A 22,116-nucleotide genomic window follows, 5' to 3' on the forward strand; every position below is an offset into this window, starting at 1 on the left:
ATGGGAAGTGGTGCTGCTAGGATTGGAACCAGAACCGATATGGGATCCCAGCACATGCAAGCCAAGGACATTAGCCACTATGCTACTGTACCAGGCCCAGTTATAATTTTTTAATTAATTTCTTTTTTATTGGAAAGGCAGATTTGCAGAGAGAAGGAGAAACAGAAATATCTTCAATCCACTAGTTCACTCTCAAATGGCCACAATGGCTAGAGCTGAGCTGACCCAAAGCCAGGAGCCAAGATCTTCTTCCGGGTCTCCCATGTGGGTGCAAAGTTCCAAGGTTTTGGGCCGTCCTCTACTGTTTTCCAGGTCATGAACAGGGAGCTGGACAGGAAGTGGAGCAGCCAGGATATAAACTGGCATCCACCTGGGATCCTGACATGTGCAAGGAGAGGATTTCGTCACTGAGCCACTGTACCTGACCTGTAGTTCTCATTTTGCAGCATAAAACTTCCAGGAGAGGGCTGGTGATAAGAGTTGCCCAATATGAATATACTTAAGGCCACTCAACTGCTTGCTCAAAAATGAATTTGGTGGGAAATGTGTTTTTTAAATGATTAAGGACTCTTAGTAGTTAAAAGGCATTCATGTGAACACATATCACTTTAATTAAACATTATGCATGAGTATATCTGCATTTCAAACACATCTATGTTACATACTATGTCACTTTGCATATAGGTTTTTGTCTTGGTATGTTTCTCTGACATCTAAAGCCACAGCCTTTGACTTCCGGTTTGCAGGTATGCAACGGTTTAGAGCAGCCGCGGAAGCAACAGCGCTCCGATCTCAATGGACCTGTTGATAATAACAACATCCCGGAGGTAAGTCTCCCAATGGGTGACGGTCCTGGGTGGCCCTAAAGAGGGGGCTGCCCAGTTCTCTTCCCACGCAGTGCCTCTCCCAGGGGTTCAGGGCATCCACAGGGCATGCTGACCTGGCAGGGAGAGAAGGGTCTTTCTTGGCAGCTGACCACCACACCCTGGTGTGTTCAGGGCTTATTCATACTGTGTGTTTGGAGAAATCATTGTTCTAAACTGGTTTTCTCATTGGTGACACCACTGGCATTTCAGAACAGATCAATTTTCTTTCATTTTGGGCAGACTGTCCTGTGCACTCTAGGGTATTAAAAAAAATTCCCAACCCCTGCCCACTAGATGCCATAGTGGTCCCCACCCCCTCCACCTATGAGACAATGAAAAATGTTTCCAGACATTGCTCCACGTCCGCTTGGGGACAACAGTCATTCTGGTTGCCATATTTTCTAAAACAAATGTTGTGTAAACTCCTCTGGCTGCGGTGAAGATCACGAACGTGAGGTTGAGCAGGTGACTCCCCCTCCTAGTTGAGACTTCCTCTCATGGTCGAGGCACTCACAGACAGCCTTGGTGTGGCGTCTTGTCTTTATCTTGCTTTTCAAGGCACACCCAGGCGATTCTCACACCCATGGGCAGAGAACCAGTGTGCTGTTGGGTCTGCATGTTGACTTGCGGAGGTGGGGGTCCCTAAGTTTTACATGGTGGGCTCTTCTGCACCTCCAGAGCATGAGCCTGACAGGTGGTGCAGAGCTGATGTCTTGGGCCCCGATCCCTGTGGCTTAGGCTCCTGTCATGAGGGTGCACGTCTGAGCCTGTTGGAGCCTAGATCTCATGAGCCCCTTATGTGTTGTGCTTTTTCCTAACAGACCAAGAAAGTGGCGTCGTTTCCAAGTTTTGTGGCCGGTAAGCGACTTTGGATTTCATTTCTCAGGGGAGCATTGGCATGTTGCTTCCAGATGCGTGGTGTTTTATTTGCAGTTTTCACAGCAGAATGTTATCAGAAGCATACGTTCCAGCAAGGTGGGCTGTTGGAGCCCTGTGGAGCTCTGTGTGGTAGGGAGTGAAGACCCAGCCCACCTGCCTGCTTTGGTATAGGGGGCAATACCGTGGCTGAATGCATTCAACAGATACAGATGGCTGGGTGTCTAATTACGATCCACCACTCTAGGTCGGGGTCATGTGGTAACCTCCACATTGAGGTTGCTGTCCTTTTCTAGAACCTTCTTTCCCTTTATATTCCTGTCCTTTTTTGAGGAAGTGCATAGAGCATGTCAACATCCCATGACTAACCAGCATCCTGGCCCCCTTTGTTGGGTAAGGAGCACAGCTGCTTGATTTTGGATGGAGCGGGCCCCATGCCACCTGCGGGGAGTGCAGCCCGGGTCCCTAAGGCGCCCCCCTCAGGGTGCTGCTAGTGCTACACCGTCAGAATGAGTCGCTGCTAGCAGGAACCTTCTTGCCCCTGCTAATGTGTCACCATAAACAATGTAAGTGTTATGAATTCTTTCAATAAGTAGGCAGCTAATTCTTATGAATATGTATGGGAGCAAGGCAAATGAGTCTCCAGAAATACATGGCTATAAACCTTTTCTGCTCTGTTTTTTAGTTCTAAGAGTTTTGTTTTCCTTGAAGAACGAGAGGCTAAGTGAGACAGAGAGACAGAGAGCTCCCATCTGCTCATTACCTTTCCAGATGACTGTCTCAGCTGGGCTGGGCTGGGCTGGGCCGGGCCGGGCCGGACTGAGCCGGACTGGGCTGGGCCGGACCAGGCCAGGAGTGGGGACTCTAACCCAGGACTCACTCCCCTTTGGGTGACAAGAGCCCACTGCTTGAGCCATCACCTGCTCCCTTTCTGGGTCTGTGTTAGCATGAAGCTGGAGAGTTAGAGCTGGGCATTGGACCAGGCACTTCTCTGTGGAATGCAGGTATCTTACTTCCAGGCTAAATGTCTGCCCCATCTGCTTTTCTTATTTAAGAAAGAACTGAAATCTCCAAAAATCCCCTTATAGGGACAGATCTGACCCAGGCAGAATCAATTGGAGCAGGCTCAGAGAGACCCAATTGTGACTGTTGGAGCTGGCTCAAAGTTGCCCAGATTGGATGCAAATCATGTTAAAGCCGTCAGGACCAGTGTTACGCACCTTGAATAGACTTTACTGCATTCTGACCCAGGAGAACTCATTCTCAGTGGGTCTTGCCAGCCATCTGCACGTGGCTTTAGATATGCTGTTGCCAGCTCAGTCTGGCTCCAAGCTGGTTTTTCTCAGGACACAGCAGGTGGAGATGATCCCAGCCGAACTGGGCAGGCCTGATTTTCAGGACCTGAGGGCTGGCAGAGAGAGAACACAGCCCCCACGGCTCCTGCAGTGAAGTCTTAGTGAGGGCAGCATCTCATAGGCAGGGTATTTGAATACCATTTTCCTCCGCAGTCAGAGCCAGGATGGGAGGTGCCAGACTCGCTGCTCCAATGATGCAGGCCTCATCAACAGGCAGTACATGCCTCAGGGAGCCACAGCTCCCTGGGAAGGTGACCAGCACACACCTGCGCTGGCTCATGGGCCAGGCTCCCATCCTTACAGGGGAGCAGCAAGGAAGGAGAGAGGGCAGGTGGACGCCATGGGCAACCCAGCTGTCACTTCTACCCCTTAGGAAGGCTACATTGACCATGCCGTCTGGAATTGGGAACATCTAAACATAGCTGGTACCTCTGACCCATTCAGACTGGGAAAGACCCACTGTGGCTAGCTCACACCAATGTGAGCCGCCCTCTGGTGGTTAGAAATACACAGATTGTAAGCAAATGAACAGCCCTTATTGGTGGAGAAGCCATAGCTGGCGAGGCCTTCCTGGACCCATAGTCAAACTTAGCAAAACCAGCCCCGCATGAGAACACCGTGTCAGGTAGGAATGCATCAGAACTTGAGCTTGAGCGGGCAGGCCATTGAGGATGTGGAAGCAGGAGCTGTTCCAGCAATGCCTTCGCTCCACTGGCGGGGTCAGCATTTCTGCTTCTCTTGGTGCCAGGCTCAGACTGGTCACCTCATGGTTACACCCTGTCTGTCTGGCTCCAGCCATTGCATCCTGTTCTCGGTAGGAATGAGGGGCCAAGTCTGAGCCAGCTGTGTTATCTTCCCTTCTACACTAGGAAAGCCAAGCTTGGTGAGCTTTGTTGGGCTTTTGGTGAAGGTAGCTCCTACTAAAAGACTCTGTTATCACCCCTGGGCAGGAGGGGTGGGGTGTCAGAGCTCTGGACTCCTGCAATGGGGACAGTTGTGACTCAGCGCATCCCTGGAAGGGAAGCCAGGGAGACGTGACAGTAAGGAACGTGTACGGCCTTCTGGTGGGCGTGGCACACTTCTGCATGGATCCGACAGGGTTCCGTGGAGACTAGCTGTGTGGACCCTAGCTGTGAGCAGCAAAAAGCAGCAGGAACGAAGTGGTGTTGTCATCAGCATTGCTGGTTCTTGGAGTTCTGGTCCCTGTGCTGTGTGTCAGTTTATACCTCCTGGTTGGCCACGTAAGGGGTGGGTCCTTCCCCCCCTTTTACAGATGAGACTGCTGAGGGAAAAGTCCTCTGAGGTTCCCTGGCTGATGCGGGCCGGCCCAGGCCCCTGGTCGTGTAAGCTCCTGTCCCCCGGCAGGTCTCATGTGCTGCTGCCCTTGATAGGGAGGATGGGCAGAGTCGGCCGGCACTCGCTATGCTCTGGGTGTTTCCAGTCTGACAGCTCGGCAACCAGTGTTGTCACGGCAGGCAGCAGGTGCTGCTGTGGCGGGGCAGGGCCCAGGGAGGGTGAGGCCTCGGCTCACGCTCATTCAGTCTGAGGATGTGGCTCCAGCAGATGTGGAGGCTGGCTGTATTTGCAAAAGTCATTTTTCTACAGAGTTAGATGCCTGCTTATTAAAAACCTAAAGTCTGGGGCTGGTCCCAAGCAGTGGGGCACAGCTGCTGTGGTTTAAGGACCAGAGACCCCTTGATGGTGTTCTGTTCTCACTTGGTGCACCTGCCAGCCTAGCAGTCACAGCTCCTAAGAATGTCGCACAGCCTGTCGCTACACCCCCAGCTCCCGGCCCCTGGTCGCCGACACCCTCCCTGCCTGTACTCTGTCGCCTCCCACACCTGCATGGTGGCCACGTGGGAGAAAGGGGATTCTAGGGCCCCAACCTGCGCCCGGGCCTGCGCTGTGCAGCTTCCTTGTCTTTATGATGAAGTTACCTGGTTGGGTGGTTGGGTTGATGCACAGCGTACTTAGGCCCTGCAGCTTGGTTTGCTTTTAATCGAGCATGGGGTAGGCATGCGTGTCCAGCTAAGATTGCTGAGTTTAAGGTACCACACACACCCTCCTCTGTCCCTTCTGTGAAGGGAATGGGGGCTTTCTGAGCCTGCAGGGGGCTAGGATGTTGACAGCACAGAGACAGGAGCAAGCAGCAGCCATGTGACCAGGAGGAACAGGAAAAACAGCATAGCTTTTCTTCTGTTTTGTAAGCAAGACTGCGGTTTTTCAGTCCTCCATGCAGTCAGCATGAGGAAGGACTGGACCTGCTTTAAAACACGATCTTTGATTCAGCTCACAGAGGTTTTTCAAGATCTCTGTGAATAGCACTTGGATAAGGCTGAGAGCCACAGGTCATCCTGCCCTGCTGCCTGCCGTGATGGAAAACTCACCCGGCCTCTGTGACTCCTGTCCCACGTTCCCTGGGTGTATGCCAGCCTCCGTGCGGGCCCTGTGCTCAGGAAGACACTGCTGGCTGCCAGTCTGCACTCTGGGAGGGGCGAGCAGCCGGCCTGTGGTGGGCACACGGTGTTTTGTTCACCTGCAGATGGACTGTGGAGTGCTTTCCGGTCACGGTGGCGAGAGGGATGAGTTCCCTGGTGGAACACGGCTCAGAGCAGGGGCTTCACAGCACCAGTTACTGTGCCCAAGTGACTGCCCTAGGGTACGGCAGTGAGCACTATCCCTGGTTGCCCATCCTGTGTGCCATCAGCTGTTTGGTCTTGGCCCCAGGCCGGGGTGGTAGAAGTGGTGGTATGTGTATAGCCAGGCTCCCAGTTCTCAGGAAAATAATATGCCTTTAAGACTCTCAGCATGAGATTTTGGTGTGAGTATGTTTTATGAAATGATGGCAACAATGAAACTAATTAGCCTGTTTCCTCCCACGTGATTATTTTGTCTCTGGTGAGAACACATAAGAGCTACAGGCTTTGCAAGTCTCTTATATACACACAGCATGTTGTCCACCAGGCAGTAGATCCCAGCACCTGTTCATCTTACGTTTGGAACTTTGTAGACTTTGGCCAACATTTTCCCATTTCCTCTTGCCTCTTCGTGTTTTTCTTACTTCTAATCTTTTTCCAAAAGTTATTTATTTATTTGCATTTTATTTGAGAGACAAAGAGGCCTTCTATCCATCCATCTGTGTTTACTCCCTAGGTGCTTGCTGCAACCAGGAGTCAAGAGCCTCCCACAGGGGTGGCAGGGGCCCAGCAAGAGCTTGAGCCCTTGCCTGCTGCCTTGCAGGTTAGGTGTTAGTAGGAATCTGAAGTCTGGAGTGGAGCTGGGACTACAGCCCAGACTCTCTACTACGGCATGTAGGCTCCCAAGCTGCCATCCAACCTACTGCACCTCTCCGGCCTCCTTCGTGTGTGTCTTTACATGTACAGGAAATGAACCCATTGATCTGTCTTGTACAGGTTTCCCCAGGTTACTCTTGTCTTTTGTTTTCCATATTTTGATTATATTTGAAAGAATTTTTTAAAGTTCTGTTTATTTTTGTTGGAAAGGCAGATCCACAGAGAAGAAGAGATAGGTCTTCCATCTGCTGGCTCACTTCCCAAGTAACTACAACAGTTGGAGCTGAGCTGATGTGAAGGCAGAAGCCAGGAGCTTCTTCTGGGTCTCCTACGTGGGCAGGGGCCCAAGGCTTTGGTGCTGTCCCAGGCCACAAGCAGGGAGCTGAATGGGAAGTGGAGCAACCATGATATGAACCAGCACCCATATGGGATCCCAGTGCATGCAAGGTAAAGGATACAGCCACTGGGCCATCATGCCGGGCCCTAAAATTATTTATTAGACTTATCTGGGATGAATTTTGGTGTGTGTGTGTGTGTGTGTGTGTGTGTGTGTGTGTACATACAGGATTCTGTTTTCAGCATTTTCCCCCCAAACACCTAACAGTTGGGCCAGAACAACTCGGGTCTGGGAACAGGTGCCTCGTGTAGCCATTCACGTGCCGCTGGGAGCATCTGCAGCTCATAGGGGAGCGCCTCGGTCTGAGTCCCAGGTCCGTTCCCAACTTTCTGTTAATGGCCACCCTGGGAGGGAGCAGCTGGCAGCTGGGCTCCCAGCACTGCCACAGGAGACCCAGTTTGAGTTCCCGGCTCCTGCCTTTGGCCTGTCCCCGCCCCAGCGTTGTGGGCATCTGCAGTGTGAGGCAGTAGATGAGAGAGTACTGCCTGCCTTTCAGATACATGAAATAAATGAAAATGTTAGGGGTCCCACCTGACTCCTCATTCATGTGTCTCGAGCTGTCCTGGGAGAGGGCGATTCAGAAGGCTCATGGAAATGAGTACCATAGTTCATACAACACTCCCGGGGATGCTACTACACTCGTCAGCCTCTAACATCACGCACTAAACTCAGCTCTTCTTTTTATAAAAGGATTTGTTGGGCCTGGTGTGGAAGCCTAGTAGCTAAAGTCCTCACCTTGAACGTGCCGGGATCCCATATGGGTGTTGGTTCTAATCCTGGCAGCCCCTTCTCCCATCCAGTTCCCTGCTTGTGACCTAAGAAGGCAGTCAAGGACACTCTAAAGCCTTGGGACCCTGCACCTGTGTGGGAGACCTGGAGGAAGCTCCTGACTCCTGACGGATTGGCTTAGCTTTGACCATTGTGGCCACTTAGGGTGTGCATCAATGAACGGAAGATCTTCCTCTCTGTCTCTCCTTTCTGCATATCTGACTTTCCAATAAAAATAAATTAATCTGTAAAAATAAAATGTGTTTTAGTTATTGGAAAGGCAGAGTTAACAGAGGGAGATAGGAAAGAGAAATTTTCTATTCTCTGGTTCAATCCCCAAATGGCCACAATTGCCAGGGCTGGGCCAGACTGAAACCAGGAGACGGGGGCCTCGTCCTGGTCTTCCACGTGGCAGAGGGGCTCAAGGGCTTGGGTCTGCATTCCCTACTTTGCCAGCTGCGTTAGGACCTGGATTGGAAGTGGAGCACCAAGGACTTCAACTGGTACCTGGGAATTGTGGTGTGTTTTGTTACTCAGTAGGGCTCATTCTTTCCCTTGCTACTGTCCTTTCTTTGCAAATCTTCCCTGGCTACTTTTGCCCATGTGTTTCTGTGTAGAAATCTTAAACTCATATCTAGATAGAGTGGTGCATCAAATCTCTGTTGTTGTTGTTATGTGGCGTGCACTGAATTTATCTAGTTAGAGGCAGTGTTGGCTTCTGTTACAGTATTCCCAGGCACAAAAGAACCTTTAGTCAAGGTTCGTCATCACCAAGCTTTATTCATAAAAATTCACATATCTCTTTCTTCTAGGTCTTGCTGTGTTGTCCCTTGAATTGTTTTTGCTCATCTTATTTTTTCATGTCATCGTTTCCAACTAGTTGCTGTTTGTAGGTACAGAAGAAGCTATTGCTTTTTAAAAAGATTTATTTTTATTATTTTTTAATTGGAAAGTCAGATTTGCAGAGAAAAGGAAAAACAGAGAAAAATGTCTTCTGTCCACTGGTTCACTCCCCAAGTGGCTGCCAACAGCCAAAGCTGAGCCGATCCGAAGCCAGGAACCAGGAGCTCCTTCCGGGCCTGGTACAGGATCCCAAGGCTCTGGGCCATCCTCGATTGCTTTCCCAGGCCACAAGCAGGGAGCTGGACGGGAAATGGAGCAGCCAGAACACAAGCTGGTGCCCATATCAGATCTCGACGGTTGCTAGGGCAAGGGTTTAGCCACTAGGTCATCGTGCTGGACCACTATTGATTTTCAATGCATTACATTTGAAACCATTTCCTTAATGAAGTCTCTTATTTTTCAAAATAGATTTTTTGTTATTTTCTTGGTTTTTCCTGGCATGCCATCATGCCATCTGCGAATGAAGATGACTTTTTGCTGCTTCCTCTCTTGTTTGTTCCTTCTAACTTGTCTAATTGGCTTGTGTAGAACACAAGGCATGATGTTACAGAGCAGGGGAATTTAGCTTGCTGAAAAAAACACCTTTTAATAGATCTCTTCATTTTTATTATGAAAAATTGAAACATCTGCTGAAATAGGGAAAATGCCTTCGCCCTCACTGCACCTGTCACAGGTCCACCTTTTCAGCAGCCAGTGCTGTTTAATCTACACCTTCGCCCTCACTGCACCTGTCACAGGTCCACCTTTTCAGCAGCCAGTGCTGTTTAATCTACACCTTCGCCCTCACTGCACCTGTCACAGGTCCACCTTTTCAGCAGCCAGTGCTGTTTAATCTACACCTTCGCCTTCTTGTCATGTTACTCCAAAGCAAATCTTAGACCTCACAGTTTCCTCTTGAAAATTTCAAATGTGTGTTTCTAAGATATAGGGACCTTATTTTTTGAAAAAATCCCATCCCTGATACCATGACTAAAGTAAGATAAACAGTCATTTCATTAATTCCCAGTTAGTATTGATATTTCCCCAGTTTGCAGTGTGATTTTTAAAACATTGTCTATTTAAAGAGCAGAATGACAGTGGCAGAGAGAGATCTCCCTCCTACAGATTCATTCCCCTAATGGCCAGAAGAGCCAGCGGTGAGCCAGGCTACAGCCAGCAGCCCGCGACTCCCTTTGAGTCTTCCCAGTGGATGTCAGGAACCCAGGTACTGGAGCCATCTTCTGCTGCCTCCCTGGCTTCATTAGTGATGAGCTGATGCAGAAGCGGAACAGCCAGGACTAGGAACAGCTCAGTGCTATGGGATGCCAGCTTTGCAGGCAGTATCTTATCTTAGAGTGCTGCACCACGGTGATGGCCCCTCCAGTGTGCCTGTTTGGATGGGGCTCCCATGAGATCCCTCCAAGATGTATTCCATGGTTTCCTGGTGTCTCTTGTAAGTTCTCCACCCATCTCTCCTTTGGCTTTCCTGAGTTTTCTTGTCACTGTTGTGGAATGATCTGTGTCATTCACTGGTTATGCCAACACAGTGTTGGCTGGTTATACCAACACAGTGTTGTGTCCCAGGAAACAGCGAGCTTGCAGACGGACAGAGGGTTGACCTTGACCTCATCCCATCTCTGGAGGATAGTACCTGTCACCATGCTCTTCCTCAGGAGGCACACACCATCTGGCCCTGTCTCTGGGTGGGAACAATCCTTGCTCAGATCCGTGCAGCATGCGGAGGGTGGAGCGTGGAGGCATGCTGTTCCCGCCACTGCTTTGTGGAGTCCCCAGTGTTCTGTGCAGGGAAATGTCCCCTCATCAAGCGTGTGTTTCAGTAAGAAGCAGAGCTCCAAAGACTCCTTCCCTGGAGGCAGAAGTCTTCAGCATGAACGAGTTTCCCACACAGCCAGGCTGTCGGCGAGCACCATGGGGCGGGAGCCGGGTTGGTGAGAGCTGGTGTGATGTAGTGTCGATGCTCCCTTGTCCCAGCCGTGACCGGGCGAGACAATGGCAGCTCCTCTTGCGGTGGTTCTCCTTCCTAAGGATAGGGCTCCCTCGTTTATAGCAGCTCCCTGGCTTTCTGATTTCACTGGACAGATCATCAACTGTCGCTTGCCCCAGTTCATTTTTCCAAGGAGCCCCATGAAATGGTGAACAGAGGCCATAGCCTGGGTATTGCCACAGGTGCTTGTGGTTGCAGATTTGGTCAAAGGTAAGTATGAAGTCACCCATGTGACCCACCCCCCCCCAGCGGTCGCCAGCGGTCTCCACTTCTGGATGCATATGTTCTTGGGCAGTGTGGGCTGGACTTGTTGGCTTGATTTTTGAGTGGATAGAGTAGCAGACATGACAGGTCACCACTTCCCAGGTTGGTCTGCGAAGAGAATGACATCTGTCTTGGATGCCCTGTCTCAGGCTGGCTCTCACACACTAGGCCCTGGCTCTGAGTTGCCCTGTCAAGAGACACAGGGCTGGTGTCTCTGGGAACAGCCAGACAACCCTGACCCTGGACTTGCAAGCAGCTCCTTCCCTTGTGGGCCTGAAGGTGGCGGCAGCCCCAGGGGACAGCCTGACTCTGAGCCACAGGTAGCCTGCTAAGCCATGCTTGGTGATGAACTCACAGAAGCTGTGAGATAGTGTGCCTTTACTGTTGAAGCCGTCTCAGTCCAGGGTGAGGTTTGCTAGGTTGGAATGCACCATGATGCATATTGACTTAGCCAGGGACTGCAGGGCTCATTCATGTAATGACATGTTGTGCCCCTCTCCATCTCGGGGGGACGTCCCCCACACCGCCAAGCCCTTAGGGGCTGTAGCGTATGAGTGATTTGTCTTCAGCGGGGTCTGCAGGGGAGTGAATGTGTTCCACATTGTGTTAACAGAGTTCTTGATTTTGCGTTGTGTCACAAATGGGACACACATTTCATTTCTTTGACTTCTTCTGATTCCTAGTAATTAGCTTTTGGAAATTCATTTTGCTCATCATATAAAATACTGCGGAGTCGAGGATGTTTCATTTCTCTCCCCAGCGCCTTCACCCCCGCTATGAAGACCTGTTTCTTAGCATTTGGGGCATTGTTTTGCTTTGTTTTGTTTTTAAAGATTTACTTATTTTTATTGGAAAAGCAGATATATAGAGAGAAAGATCTTATGTCCAATGGCTCACTCCCCAAGCGGCTGCAACGGCTGGAGCTGAGCCAATCCAAAGCCAGGAGCCAGGAGCTTCTTCTGGGTCTCCCACACGGGTGCAGGGTCCCAAGGCTTTGGACTGTCTTCAACTGCTTTCCGAGGTCACAAGCAGGGAGCTGGATGGGAAGTGGAGCTGCCAGAATTAGAACCAGCACCCATATGGGATCCCAGCACATTCAAGGCAAGGACTTTAGCTGCTAGGCTATCGCACAGGGCCCATAGCAATGTTTTTGGATGCATATTTCCCCCTTTGTTAGGTAAATGGGACTGCTTTGGCCTCCTTTTTTTCCCATGGTGCTTTTTTCGCTTCATTTGAAGGGTGCCCGGGTGCTGGACAGGGCACAGCTGCACGCAGCAGGTCTTCCATGGTGCTCAGTTCCGGATGAGGTCTCCTGTTCCGCCGAGCTGGATGCTTCCTGCTGTTGCACACAGCACTTCAGTGAACAGTTCCATGTCTTTGTCCCACTTTGGGCTGGTTGATTTATGATGCCTCTTCAGGGAAGCCAGTCTGCCCAAGCCAAGCTGGCACCTAACCTGCGCGGCCAGTCTACATGCTGTGCTGAGCGTGATCTTGACTGTTCTCCGCTGCTCCTCTGTGAGAACTTGGCCCTATCTACAGTGCCACCCCAGGGAGCTCCTTCTTTCTTTCCGTTAGGGACACCCCCTCCTCTGGTGCAGGGCCTGGGGTGACCTGGCCCTGGTCAGAGCTTTTCAGACCACTCCTTGTCTTCACCTTTTTGCGGGTATGGCAGTGGTGACGGGGAGTTCTTGAGGCCTAGGAACCACAGGGAAGGGACAGGCTGGAGTGGTGGGCAGGTATTTGGGGCAGGCAGACAGTGCATGTGCAGGGTTGAGAGCATGCCTTGGCCCATGGAAGATGCAGCATGGAGCACAGCTCCAGCCTGGCGTGGGTCATCGCCATTCCTCTCCCCACTCCTGACTCCTCCCCACAAGTGGCCATTCGGCTGGCCTGGCAGGTGGCTGCAGCCCTACCTCACACCGTGTGCTGTGCTGCCCAGTCCTTCTGGCATAGCTAAGTGTCCCGTTGCCCTTGAGGCTTCGTGTCTCTTCTCCGTCTCCACTCTCTTTCCTGCTGGCCTCTGTCCAGCCATTACACCACCTAACTCCCCTACTACTCACCAGGACGTTAGGGATGTGCTGGTGTCTGAGCGTCCCACACAGTTCAGCCACTTGCTGGCTCCCACCTGCTGTCCCTGTACATGCTGTCCCAATGGTACCAGAACCTCCTTGTCACAAAGTCCAATCTCCAAGGACTCCTTGAAGTTGGCCTCTGGGCAGTGTTGACACAGATGGGCACTCCTCCGTTTCCAAATACTCCTCCTCTGCTTGGCGCTGGGACAGAGCTGAGCCTGGGGCCCCCTCCCACTGCTCCCCCTGCAGCTTCCCTGCCACCCCCGCTCGTGACTCATCCCTGCGTGTGCCATGCTTGGCACCTGCTACACTTCATTCCCCATCTGTTTCCCTGCCAGGGACTCCTGAGTCAGCGGCCTGCTGGGTTCCTTCTGCAGGATGCAAAGGCCCCTGCAATAGAGCCTGCCCAGAACCCCTCAAGGTCAGCCCTTCTCTGGGGTGCCGGCTCTGCCCATCCAGTGACTCTGCACCCCTCCTCATCTCACACTTGCAAGTGCATCCCAGAGTGCCACTGCCTGCCCCTACCCCAGGCCCGCACCTGCAGCCTGCTCCCTGGCCTGGACTCCTGCCCTGCAGTAGCCTCTCCACTCTTCCCTCTTCTTCCTCTCAGCTCTTTGCTGAGCTGAGCTGATTCTCATGGGCTGGGCTGCCGCCCTGGTGGCTACTGCATGCCCCGTCCCCATCCCCAGCTCCTCACATCCGGCTGGTGCTGTCTCTGCAGCCTGGTCTTGGCCCTCTGCTGGCCTGGTTGCAGAACAGGATCTCAGCCAAGGTCACTTCAGTGGTCCTTTTTGATAAAACTGGGACAGTGAGGTCTGCCCCAGTGGACAGTGGGGTCTGCCCCAGTGGACTGTGGGTTCTGCCCCAGTGGACAGTGGGGTCTGCCCCAGTGGACAGTGGGGTCTGCCCCAGTGGACTGTGGGGTCTGCCCCAGTGGACAGTGGGGTCTGCCCCAGTGGACAGTGAGGTCTGCCCCAGTGGACTGTGGGGTCTGCCCCAGTGGACTGTGGGGTCTGCCCCAGTGGACAGTGGGGTCTGCCCCAGTGGACTGTGGGGTCTGCCCCAGTGGACAGTGGGGTCTGCCCCAGTGGACTGTGGGGTCTGCCCCAGTGGACAGTGGGGTCTGCCCCAGTGGACAGTGGGGTCTGCCCCAGTGGACAGTGGGGTCTGCCCCAGTGGACTGTGGGTTCTGCCCCAGTGGACAGTGGGGTCTGCCCCAGTGGACTGTGGGTTCTGCCCCAGTGGACAGTGGGGTCTGCCCCAGTGGACTGTGGGTTCTGCCCCAGTGGACAGTGGGGTCTGCCCCAGTGGACAGTGAGGTCTGCCCCAGTGGACAGTGGGGTCTGCCCCAGTGGACTATGAGGGGCTGGGAGGTGGTATCCTCTTGTCATGCACAGGGTGCTGTGTCTGGCCTGGGGCTTCATGCCAGGCCTCCTGTCTGTAGGTGCACACCTGTGCCCCTGTGCCCAGCCTCTGAAGACCCCAGAGAGAAGCAGGCACAGTGGAAGCCCCGCTTACCATGCTTACCACCCTCGTTCAGGGGCTGGAAGGCACAGCCCTTTGGGATGCCCCATGACCTCCCTGTTTGGAGGGCTGACATGGGAGAACCGGGCGTCGGGCAAGGAAGGGCATAGTGCTGCCTTCCTTAGCAAGCTGTGCACACACAATCACACATGCTTCTGTAAGGAAGAGGGACATTGTGCGAGGGAAAAGCCACTCCCTGGGGAGGCAGCAGTTCCTAGAACCTCTTCTCTTCATTCTTCTGTCGCTCTGTCTCCCCCTGGTGGTCTTAGCGTAGACCACACTGCTCCTGCTGCAGCTCCGTAATTCTATGACAGCCATGTGTTTGGGGCGGGGCTGGTCAACCTTGACCCTTAGCTAAAGCTCATGGGGCTCCATAAAGCCTCCCTTCCCACACCCAGAATGTGAGTAAGCACCCTGGACAGAATTCTCGGGTGGCTGGGAGGCTCGGTCATTTCTGCAGAGCAGTGTGGCACCATCTCTTGGCTAGTAATGCTCACTGCATCAGGTCCCTGCTATGTGCTTGGGCCCATGCTCACTGGAGTGACAGGTGACCCATCCAAGGTGGGTTTCCTGCAGTCCAAAACCCTGGGGGGTCAAGTGTAGCATGAACCTCAGGTGGGAAAAGATGCTTGGGTGGGGCAGGGGGCTTCCTTCTCCCACTGCCCCTGACCCCTGCAGCCCCTGCCTGCTGCATGGATCCTTCCTGTCTGGGAGAAGGTTTTGTTTGCTCCACAGACAGGACCAAGGCACCCTAGTGAGAGGAAGAGGCCGCATTGACTGTGGCCTTGATGAACCTCAGGGGTCAGCAGGGGCGTTCTCACCCTTGGGGCTTGGGGTTTTGTCATAGGGTCGGGGCAGCCTCCTGCTGGCTTCCGCATGAGCGCATGAGCATGGGCCCGGGCTGGCGAGAGCGGGTTGACCTTGCAGAGTCCAAATTAAATTTGTTTTTGAAGTAGCTGGGAAGGGAAGGGGTCTGTTCTTGTTGCTAGAGACCAGGTGTGTTCCCACCCCAAGTTACTCACAGGACAGAGGGAGGGAGAGAGAGACACACAGAGAAATAAAGTGAGAATGTATCCTGTGAGTTCAATGAGGCACAGTCTCTGGGGTCAGAGGCCAAGGCACATGTGACTCAGGACGGGGGGAGGGCACTCCAAGTCCCCCTTCCCCTTCCCTGCTGAAGACTTCAGCTCTGGGTGTTTTAAGCAGAGAAGTGTGTGCTGCTGTTTGCCTGTAGCCGGGATATGCTACAGTCTTGGCAATGTAGACGCCCCCAGCCGGGACGCGGCTGCCTTTGAGTCAGGGCCCTGCTGTGGCCGTGTCCAGTGGCCACAGGCACTGTGCCTGAGGGCCTCGGTCCCTCTCCTGCAGCCAGTCACTATGGCGGGGGTGTGGTTGGGCTGGCGTGCCCTGGGTCCTGCCATCTGTCTCCAGGGTTGTGTGTAAATCCTAAGGGTGGTCAGTTCATGCCAGGCATTCCCTGTGCGAAACCCCCTGCAGAAAGAGAAACTGGGAGGCTCCCCCTCCACTTTGCCAGGAGAAAATTGAGGCCAAAACAGCAGGTGCTGCACCAGGCCACCTGAAGCTGTTACTTGGCCCTCTGCCCCTGGAAAGTGACACATTCTTTCTGAAGGCCTGGCTGCCCTGGCAAGTGTCAGCCCCCAGCAGGTACATGGGCTCTGTGGGAAGGAGTGGGCCTCATGAGGAAGGCTGTGCGACGCCTTGACTCTGTGTGTGGATGCATGTATGCATATATGAGTGTACTATGTATGTGTATATATGTGAGTTGCACATGTGTGTATGTATGCACATGTGGCTATACATGAGTTTGTACACGTGTGTGAGAGAGAGTGAGTGAGCGTGTGCGTGTATGCATAGGGGACATGGAGGAAGGGTTTGTTGAGCGTTGAAGGGCTCGTGGTGAGGAGTGAGGCTGGGAGGAGCCCCCTCCTTGTTGGGCCAAGACCCTGGTCAGACTGCAGTGGCCGCGTCGTTCTCTCTGACTGAAGCCAGCGCGGAGCTGTAGGCCAGCACGGGTGGTCCAGGAAGAGTGTGACTGAGGCTTAACTGGCACAGGGCCTGAGCTGTCCCTGAAGGAAAGGGGCCCCACTTTTCCACGCTGGTGCCCTAGAAACAAGCTCCACAAGGGACCTCCTCCCCTCCAGCTCCTACCAGGACCCCGTCCCACCTGCCTTTGCGTTCTGCAGCTGGGCATGTCCTTCTCTAGTCGGATGGCAGAGGTAGGTTGGGTGAGGACTCGGGGCTTAGACAGGTATTGGGCCTCCACCCAATGGCTGTGTCCTCCACCCAATGGTTGTGGAGGACATATGTTGTGGAGCTCATATGACAGGCACTGCAGGCCCTTCCAGTGGATGACAGCCCGCCCCCTCCCTGGCCGCTCGTCCAGATGGCCTGGGAATGCAGGCATTGGTGTAGTGCCTGGCCCGCCATGGCCACTGACCTCCAAACAGGACACCAGGCTGCAGGCTCACCGGCACTCGGGAGCAAGGGCAGATCAGCCTTCTGGCCCTGCAGAACCCTGCTGTGCTAGTGGCTGATCCAGGGCTCAGCCTGGACTGGGGACCCCTAAGCTTCTGGGAGCCAGGGGTCAGCTCAGGATACCAGCATAGCCAGACGCTGAGAGCTGACTATCTTTGTACTGTCCATGGTGGAGAGAGAGGAGGGAGCTCTGTGGGCTCGCTTCGATGGCGGTACTAATCATATCCACTGCTCAGCCTGATCTCCCCCAAAAGCCTTACTCTTCAAACCATCATCTTGGAGGTTGGGATTTCAACATGCAGTCTTTGGGTGGGGGACACAGACCTCTGGACTACTGTGGTTCTATTGGTCTGTTGTCCCTGGAGCCCCCACCGTCCAGGGTGATGTTGGTTGATAGTGGTGCCAGAGGGAAATGAGCCGATACCAGACACGCTTGGCAGGCAGTAGGGACAGGACTTGTGGATGGGGTAGATGTGGGTGGTCAGTGTGGCTGGGGGGCCTGGGGAGCTCTGGGCTGTGCCTGGCCTGGAACAGAGGAAGGAGTGAGGGCTTGTCTTGTTTCAGGCAGGTTGGGATGGAGGCTGCTGTGGGCCTGCCAGTGGAGCCAACAGCAGGCTGCTGAGTGTGTGGGTTTGGGGAGGAGGTTGTGGCCATGAGGGTTGGGACGTGCAGGTCACTGGCCTTGTGACATTGTTGTGGCTCCCAGGGCAGCCAGGACAAGAGCAGGAGCCCAGGTCCAGAACCCCCGAAGCAGGAGGGCTGTGGAACAGGACAGGGGAGGTGGCATGTCCAGGCAGGACTGCAGACAAACTGAGCAGGTGCCCGACCATGGCCCCGATCTCTCTGAGGAAACATCTTTATGAGACACAGCTGAGGCCGCTCATTTCCATGTTGGCTGAGGCTGCACCGACACCTGCAGGGACCTCTGCCCTTCACCAAGGGGGTTTGGGAGTCTCTCTCCACTCCAACTCACGGAAGTCAGACCTGAGAAAGTGGCTCATCCACTCTCTGGCAGATGCCCACAGTGTGAGCTCCACACCGTAGCAGCTGGGTGGTAACTCTCACTGGGACAGTGCTGGGGGCACTCCTGCACAGCCAGGGGCTCTGCACATGGGACAAGGGCTATGTTGTCCACTGGGAGCCTGTGGTGTGGTTGGAGGTAAGGGGGCTGCAGGCAAGCAGGAGCCCCTGGAGGGGCAGATCCCAGTCCACTAAGCTCCAGGAAGCTGGTGGGAGGCATGGGGGGTGCTGCCTTGTTGGGGAAGCTGCACCTCTTGGGGCTGCAGCCATCCATCACCTTGGGGATGGAGCTTCCTGGAGGCATCCTGTCCAGGGACCCCAGGGTCACCCTCCTGACACTGCTCATGCAGTTTCTTGGCTGCGTTGTTCATTTCGTGCTGTTAACTGGCACCAAGCACTGTCAGGGTAACAAGGTGGAGTGGGTTTACCCCTCATCCCAGCTACCGTGTTCCTCAGGCCAGGTGAGACTTGGGGGAGAACCCTCCTCTTCCAGGAAGATGCTCACCCTGTGCCCCCTCAGTTCCAGGGCCCTGCGAGCCTGAAGACCTCATCGATGGGATCATCTTTGCTGCCAACTATCTGGGGTCCACGCAGCTACTGTCCGAGAGGAACCCCTCCAAGAACATCAGGATGATGCAAGCACAGGAGGCCGTCAGCCGGGTCAAGGTAGGGGATGGCCCACGGGGTGCCCAGGAGCACAGACAGGGCAGTAGTGACAGGCACAGGTGCACTGTCCAGTCTGCAGTGTGGGCAGAGTGGGAGGGCCATGCTGCCCAGTGAAGTGGAGGCAGGCTGGAGCCTTGGCTGGGTGCAGGAGCCCTGGTCCCTCGGAAGAAACACCTCCCTATCCCCCATCCCAAGCCCTCTAGAAGAGGCAGCTTTTAAAAACAACTGGGAGTGGTCTTGGCTTCAACTGTGGGTTTAGAGCCTCTCATCCTGGTTGGATGGTTTGCACCTGTGTGATTTACATGTGTGACCTCTGGATGAACCCCAACACCCTTGCAGCTCATGTGCACGTGGCATTGTGGCATTGAGACTCTTAGGGTGATGAAGGCATGTCCTAAAAGTGGCACGGCCTCAGAGGGAGGGGCGAGGGGGCTCTGCAGACACTGCCGGCCCAGAGTGATGAGCACCACACTGGCCTCTCCATTGTGTTCAACACACCCCAGCCCTCTTTGGCAGAGGCCCAGGGACACCTAAGGTCAGCTGTGGGGGTCACTGGAGTAAGGGTCAGTGCTGAACACTGCTCACTGAGGCCATGCCCCAGACCCCAGGCTAGCTGACTGCATCCCCCCATCCCAGGTCCTGTCCTCAGTCCCAGCCTCCACAGACAGGCAGTGGACAGGCATTTGTGGTGGTTGTTCCTCTGTCCCTGGGGGCTTCTGTGGATGCCAGGACTGAGTCTGAGGGAACAGCTGCCCACACGCCTTCCTGCTCTCAGCACCCAGCTGGCTTTTCTTTTCTCTTGCACGCTGCTCAGAGGATGCAGAAGGCTGCTAAGATCAAGAAGAAAGCGGTGCGTAGGACCATGCGGCCCTGGGACCTTGTGGGGTCTCCGCTGGTGTGGCTGGGGCTGGCCCCAGGGCTGTGGGGGAGATTCAGTGTGTGGCAGGAGATCCACACAGCATTGTAAAGCAGTTTCTGCTCTCCTCTGGATGGTAGAAAGCAGGCTTGGAGTGAGACCAAGGCCTTGTTCTTCCTGTAAGGATGCACTCTGGTAATTTGGCGTATCCCGTGGACTAGCATGTGGCGGCTGCTGTGATGTCCCTGTGTTCTGTGGACTTGCTTTAGAGGAACATGAGGTGACAGTTCTGTGGCTGATGCAGCTGGTATCCAGGCCCCCTGGTCATTTAGACTCTGGAAGGTTCATCTGCTGCCTCAGGAAGAGCGGTGGCTCAGCTGTCTCCCCATGAAGCAGCGTCCGGCACACATCGGCTCTACAAGTGGGGCTAACCCTTAGTCCTCTGTCCACTTGGCTGTCCAGTCAGTGCTTGGCAGAATACGTCAGAATGACCAGGCTGGTGCACCCTGCCCGGCCTGAAGCCACGGCATTTTGGGGGGTGTTGCAGTCAGGACCCCTTGGGGTGTCCCTTCCTCCAGCAGTCAAACTCCCACCTGCTTGGGCCTTTTCTCCTTTGCCCAGTGGACTTCCTTGTCATCTCCAGGAAGTTCCTCTGCCTCTGTCCATCACACTGCCCGCTGGCTGTCTCCGGGCAGCACAGAGCAGGCCCCGCTGGCTGTCTCAGTCAGCCTGTCATTACTGTAATGAACTACTTGAAGCTGTACAAGTCTATACAGAAAAGAGGGTTGTTTGGGCTCATAGTTATGGAGGTTCAGTCCTGGTCAAGGCATCCTTGGTGGCAGAACCCAGAGGAGGCACAGGGCACCCAGGGCAAGAGATGGCAAGTGCAGGTTCCTGGGTCCCTCATAAAGCCACTAGACACAGCCACAGGGACCCCACCCTAATGGCCGAACCCAGTTCAGCCCATTTCACTGAGAACCCTTGCTAACGTTGGCAGCCAACCTGAGTTTGGAGTAGGGGGATACATATGTAAACCCTGGTGTTCGTAGTCTTGCAGTTGGGGTATGCTCCCCGCAGAGAGAGCTTGCAGCTCCCCATGAAGTGTAGGCAGAGGCACAGGAAGTCCTCCTGGGCTATGTACAGCCTGCTCCCAGAATCTGCAGGTCCAGCTGCCCTATAGAGTCGCTGTCCCTGGAGGAGGTCCTCACAACCAGACCCAGGAGGACTGCGCCAAAGGTGACACATGACTGAGGGTGGGTTGGATTTGCTCTGCCCTTTTGGGGGAAGAGCTGCTCCAGACCTCTGCCAAGGGCTTCTGTTCTGGACTGGAATTTACATGGAGTGAGGTTCCTAGAGTTGGTCCCAGGCCTGGCCACTCATTCTGCAGGTAACAAGGGCTTATTCCGGGGCTAGTACACCCCACCTGCTGGTCTGCCCCAAGCCCAGGGCATGTTCTTCGGCACAGCTGGCAAGGTTATGATGCTGGGTTAGCCTGGACCCCAGGGTGTGCCCAGAGACATGCTGGTGACCGTGGGATTGCAGCCAGGTTGAGGCTGCCCCATCCCCCTTCGCATATATTAGAACAGTCAGCAGCTTGTGGTAGACCAGAAGGCCCAGAGCCTGTTGCCCTGGTTGATGGGTTTCAGGCACTAAGTTATCTGTGTTATGGAGCCTCTGTGTTGCTTGGCATTCTTGAACCAGCATCAGCAGGGAGGCCTTTGATTTCCAATCTTTAGTGAGTCATTAAGTCACAGTTTCTGCCGTTTGGAAGTGGAAGATAAACCGCCATGGGCTCCTGGGTGACCGGGAAGAATTATTCACCCCGGGGAGAGGGAAGAGGAGGGGGAGAGGGAGGCCGATGGATCTTGCATCTCATCAGCGCTGTGCAGTAGTAATTAGGATTTTCACTGATGGAGAAACCAATTAAAGGCTGCGCTGGCTTGGGGTAAACCCTGAAGTTCACCCGGCTTCCAGAACAGTCTACAGGATCGCAGCTGGTCACATGCATGCAGGTGACAGGTCCGTTCACCTGGCAACAGCCTCTCTCGGCCAGCCTCAGGTCTCTGTTCGCCTGCCCTTGGGGGTTTGGGAAGCCTGGCCCAGGACCGCTGGGGGCGGGGGGCAGGCTCGTGACTGCTTAAATTAGAAGGAGAGGCTGACGTCTTAATCCGGCTTCTCTGGAAATGTCGTCTTCATTTCCTGAAGATGCTTGGACTCCCCAGTCCAGGCAGTAGCTTTAGCCTGCAGGGTGGGATACAGCCTTCCCCGAGTTAGCCACAGCTAACCTGGCTTCTGGAGGGGCACACCCCACGGGACCCCAAGAGACAGGATGCCCCACCACAGCCCAGCATCCTGGAAGCGTCCCATCCCCTGTTTTCTCTGTCTTTTGGGAACTGCTGCGGGCACTGGCCCTTGGGTTTAGGATGCCCAGAGTAGGGTGGGCGCTGCTCTCTGGCATCTGTGTGTGCACAGCCGCGGGATAATTTGGATTTGTCACCGTGTTCACCATCCTTTGTTAGAATTCCGAGGGCGACGCGCAGACGCTAACGGAAGTCGACCTGTTCATCTCCACCCAGAGGATCAAGGTTCTGAACGCCGACACACAGGTGAGCATTGTGTTGAACGTGTGCAAACCCTGTGCTGGCGTTCGCACCTTGGGGACCTGTGAGAACCCAGGTCAGGCAGCTGCAGCCGAGGGGATGGGTGTCCCCAAGCCATGCTCTGTCCCTGGGCACTGAGTGGGCTGTGGTTGCAGAGCCAAGAATGTGAGTAACAA

The 22,116-nt window shown here is 54.2% G+C and overlaps 1 protein-coding gene across 4 annotated transcripts in view; it reads left to right on the forward strand.

Moving 5' to 3' along the window:
• APBA2 (amyloid beta precursor protein binding family A member 2) overlaps nucleotides 1-22,116 on the forward strand; it is a 195,980-nt gene that overhangs the window by 160,037 nt on the left and 13,827 nt on the right. For 2 of the 4 annotated variants that reach the window (XM_058666541.1, XM_004593146.2), the window contains 5 exons: nucleotides 747-827; nucleotides 1,688-1,724; nucleotides 18,339-18,484; nucleotides 19,299-19,334; nucleotides 21,860-21,946. In XM_058666541.1, the coding sequence (XP_058522524.1) occupies nucleotides 747-827; nucleotides 1,688-1,724; nucleotides 18,339-18,484; nucleotides 19,299-19,334; nucleotides 21,860-21,946 (387 nt within the window). The remainder of the gene's footprint in view (nucleotides 1-746; nucleotides 828-1,687; nucleotides 1,725-18,338; nucleotides 18,485-19,298; nucleotides 19,335-21,859; nucleotides 21,947-22,116) is intronic. The other 2 variants (XM_058666542.1, XM_004593147.2) reach the window with 1 other exon arrangement.

The sequence above is a fragment of the Ochotona princeps genome, chromosome 6, assembly GCF_030435755.1.
Source record: "Ochotona princeps isolate mOchPri1 chromosome 6, mOchPri1.hap1, whole genome shotgun sequence".
Taxonomy (NCBI): Eukaryota; Metazoa; Chordata; class Mammalia; order Lagomorpha; family Ochotonidae; genus Ochotona; species Ochotona princeps.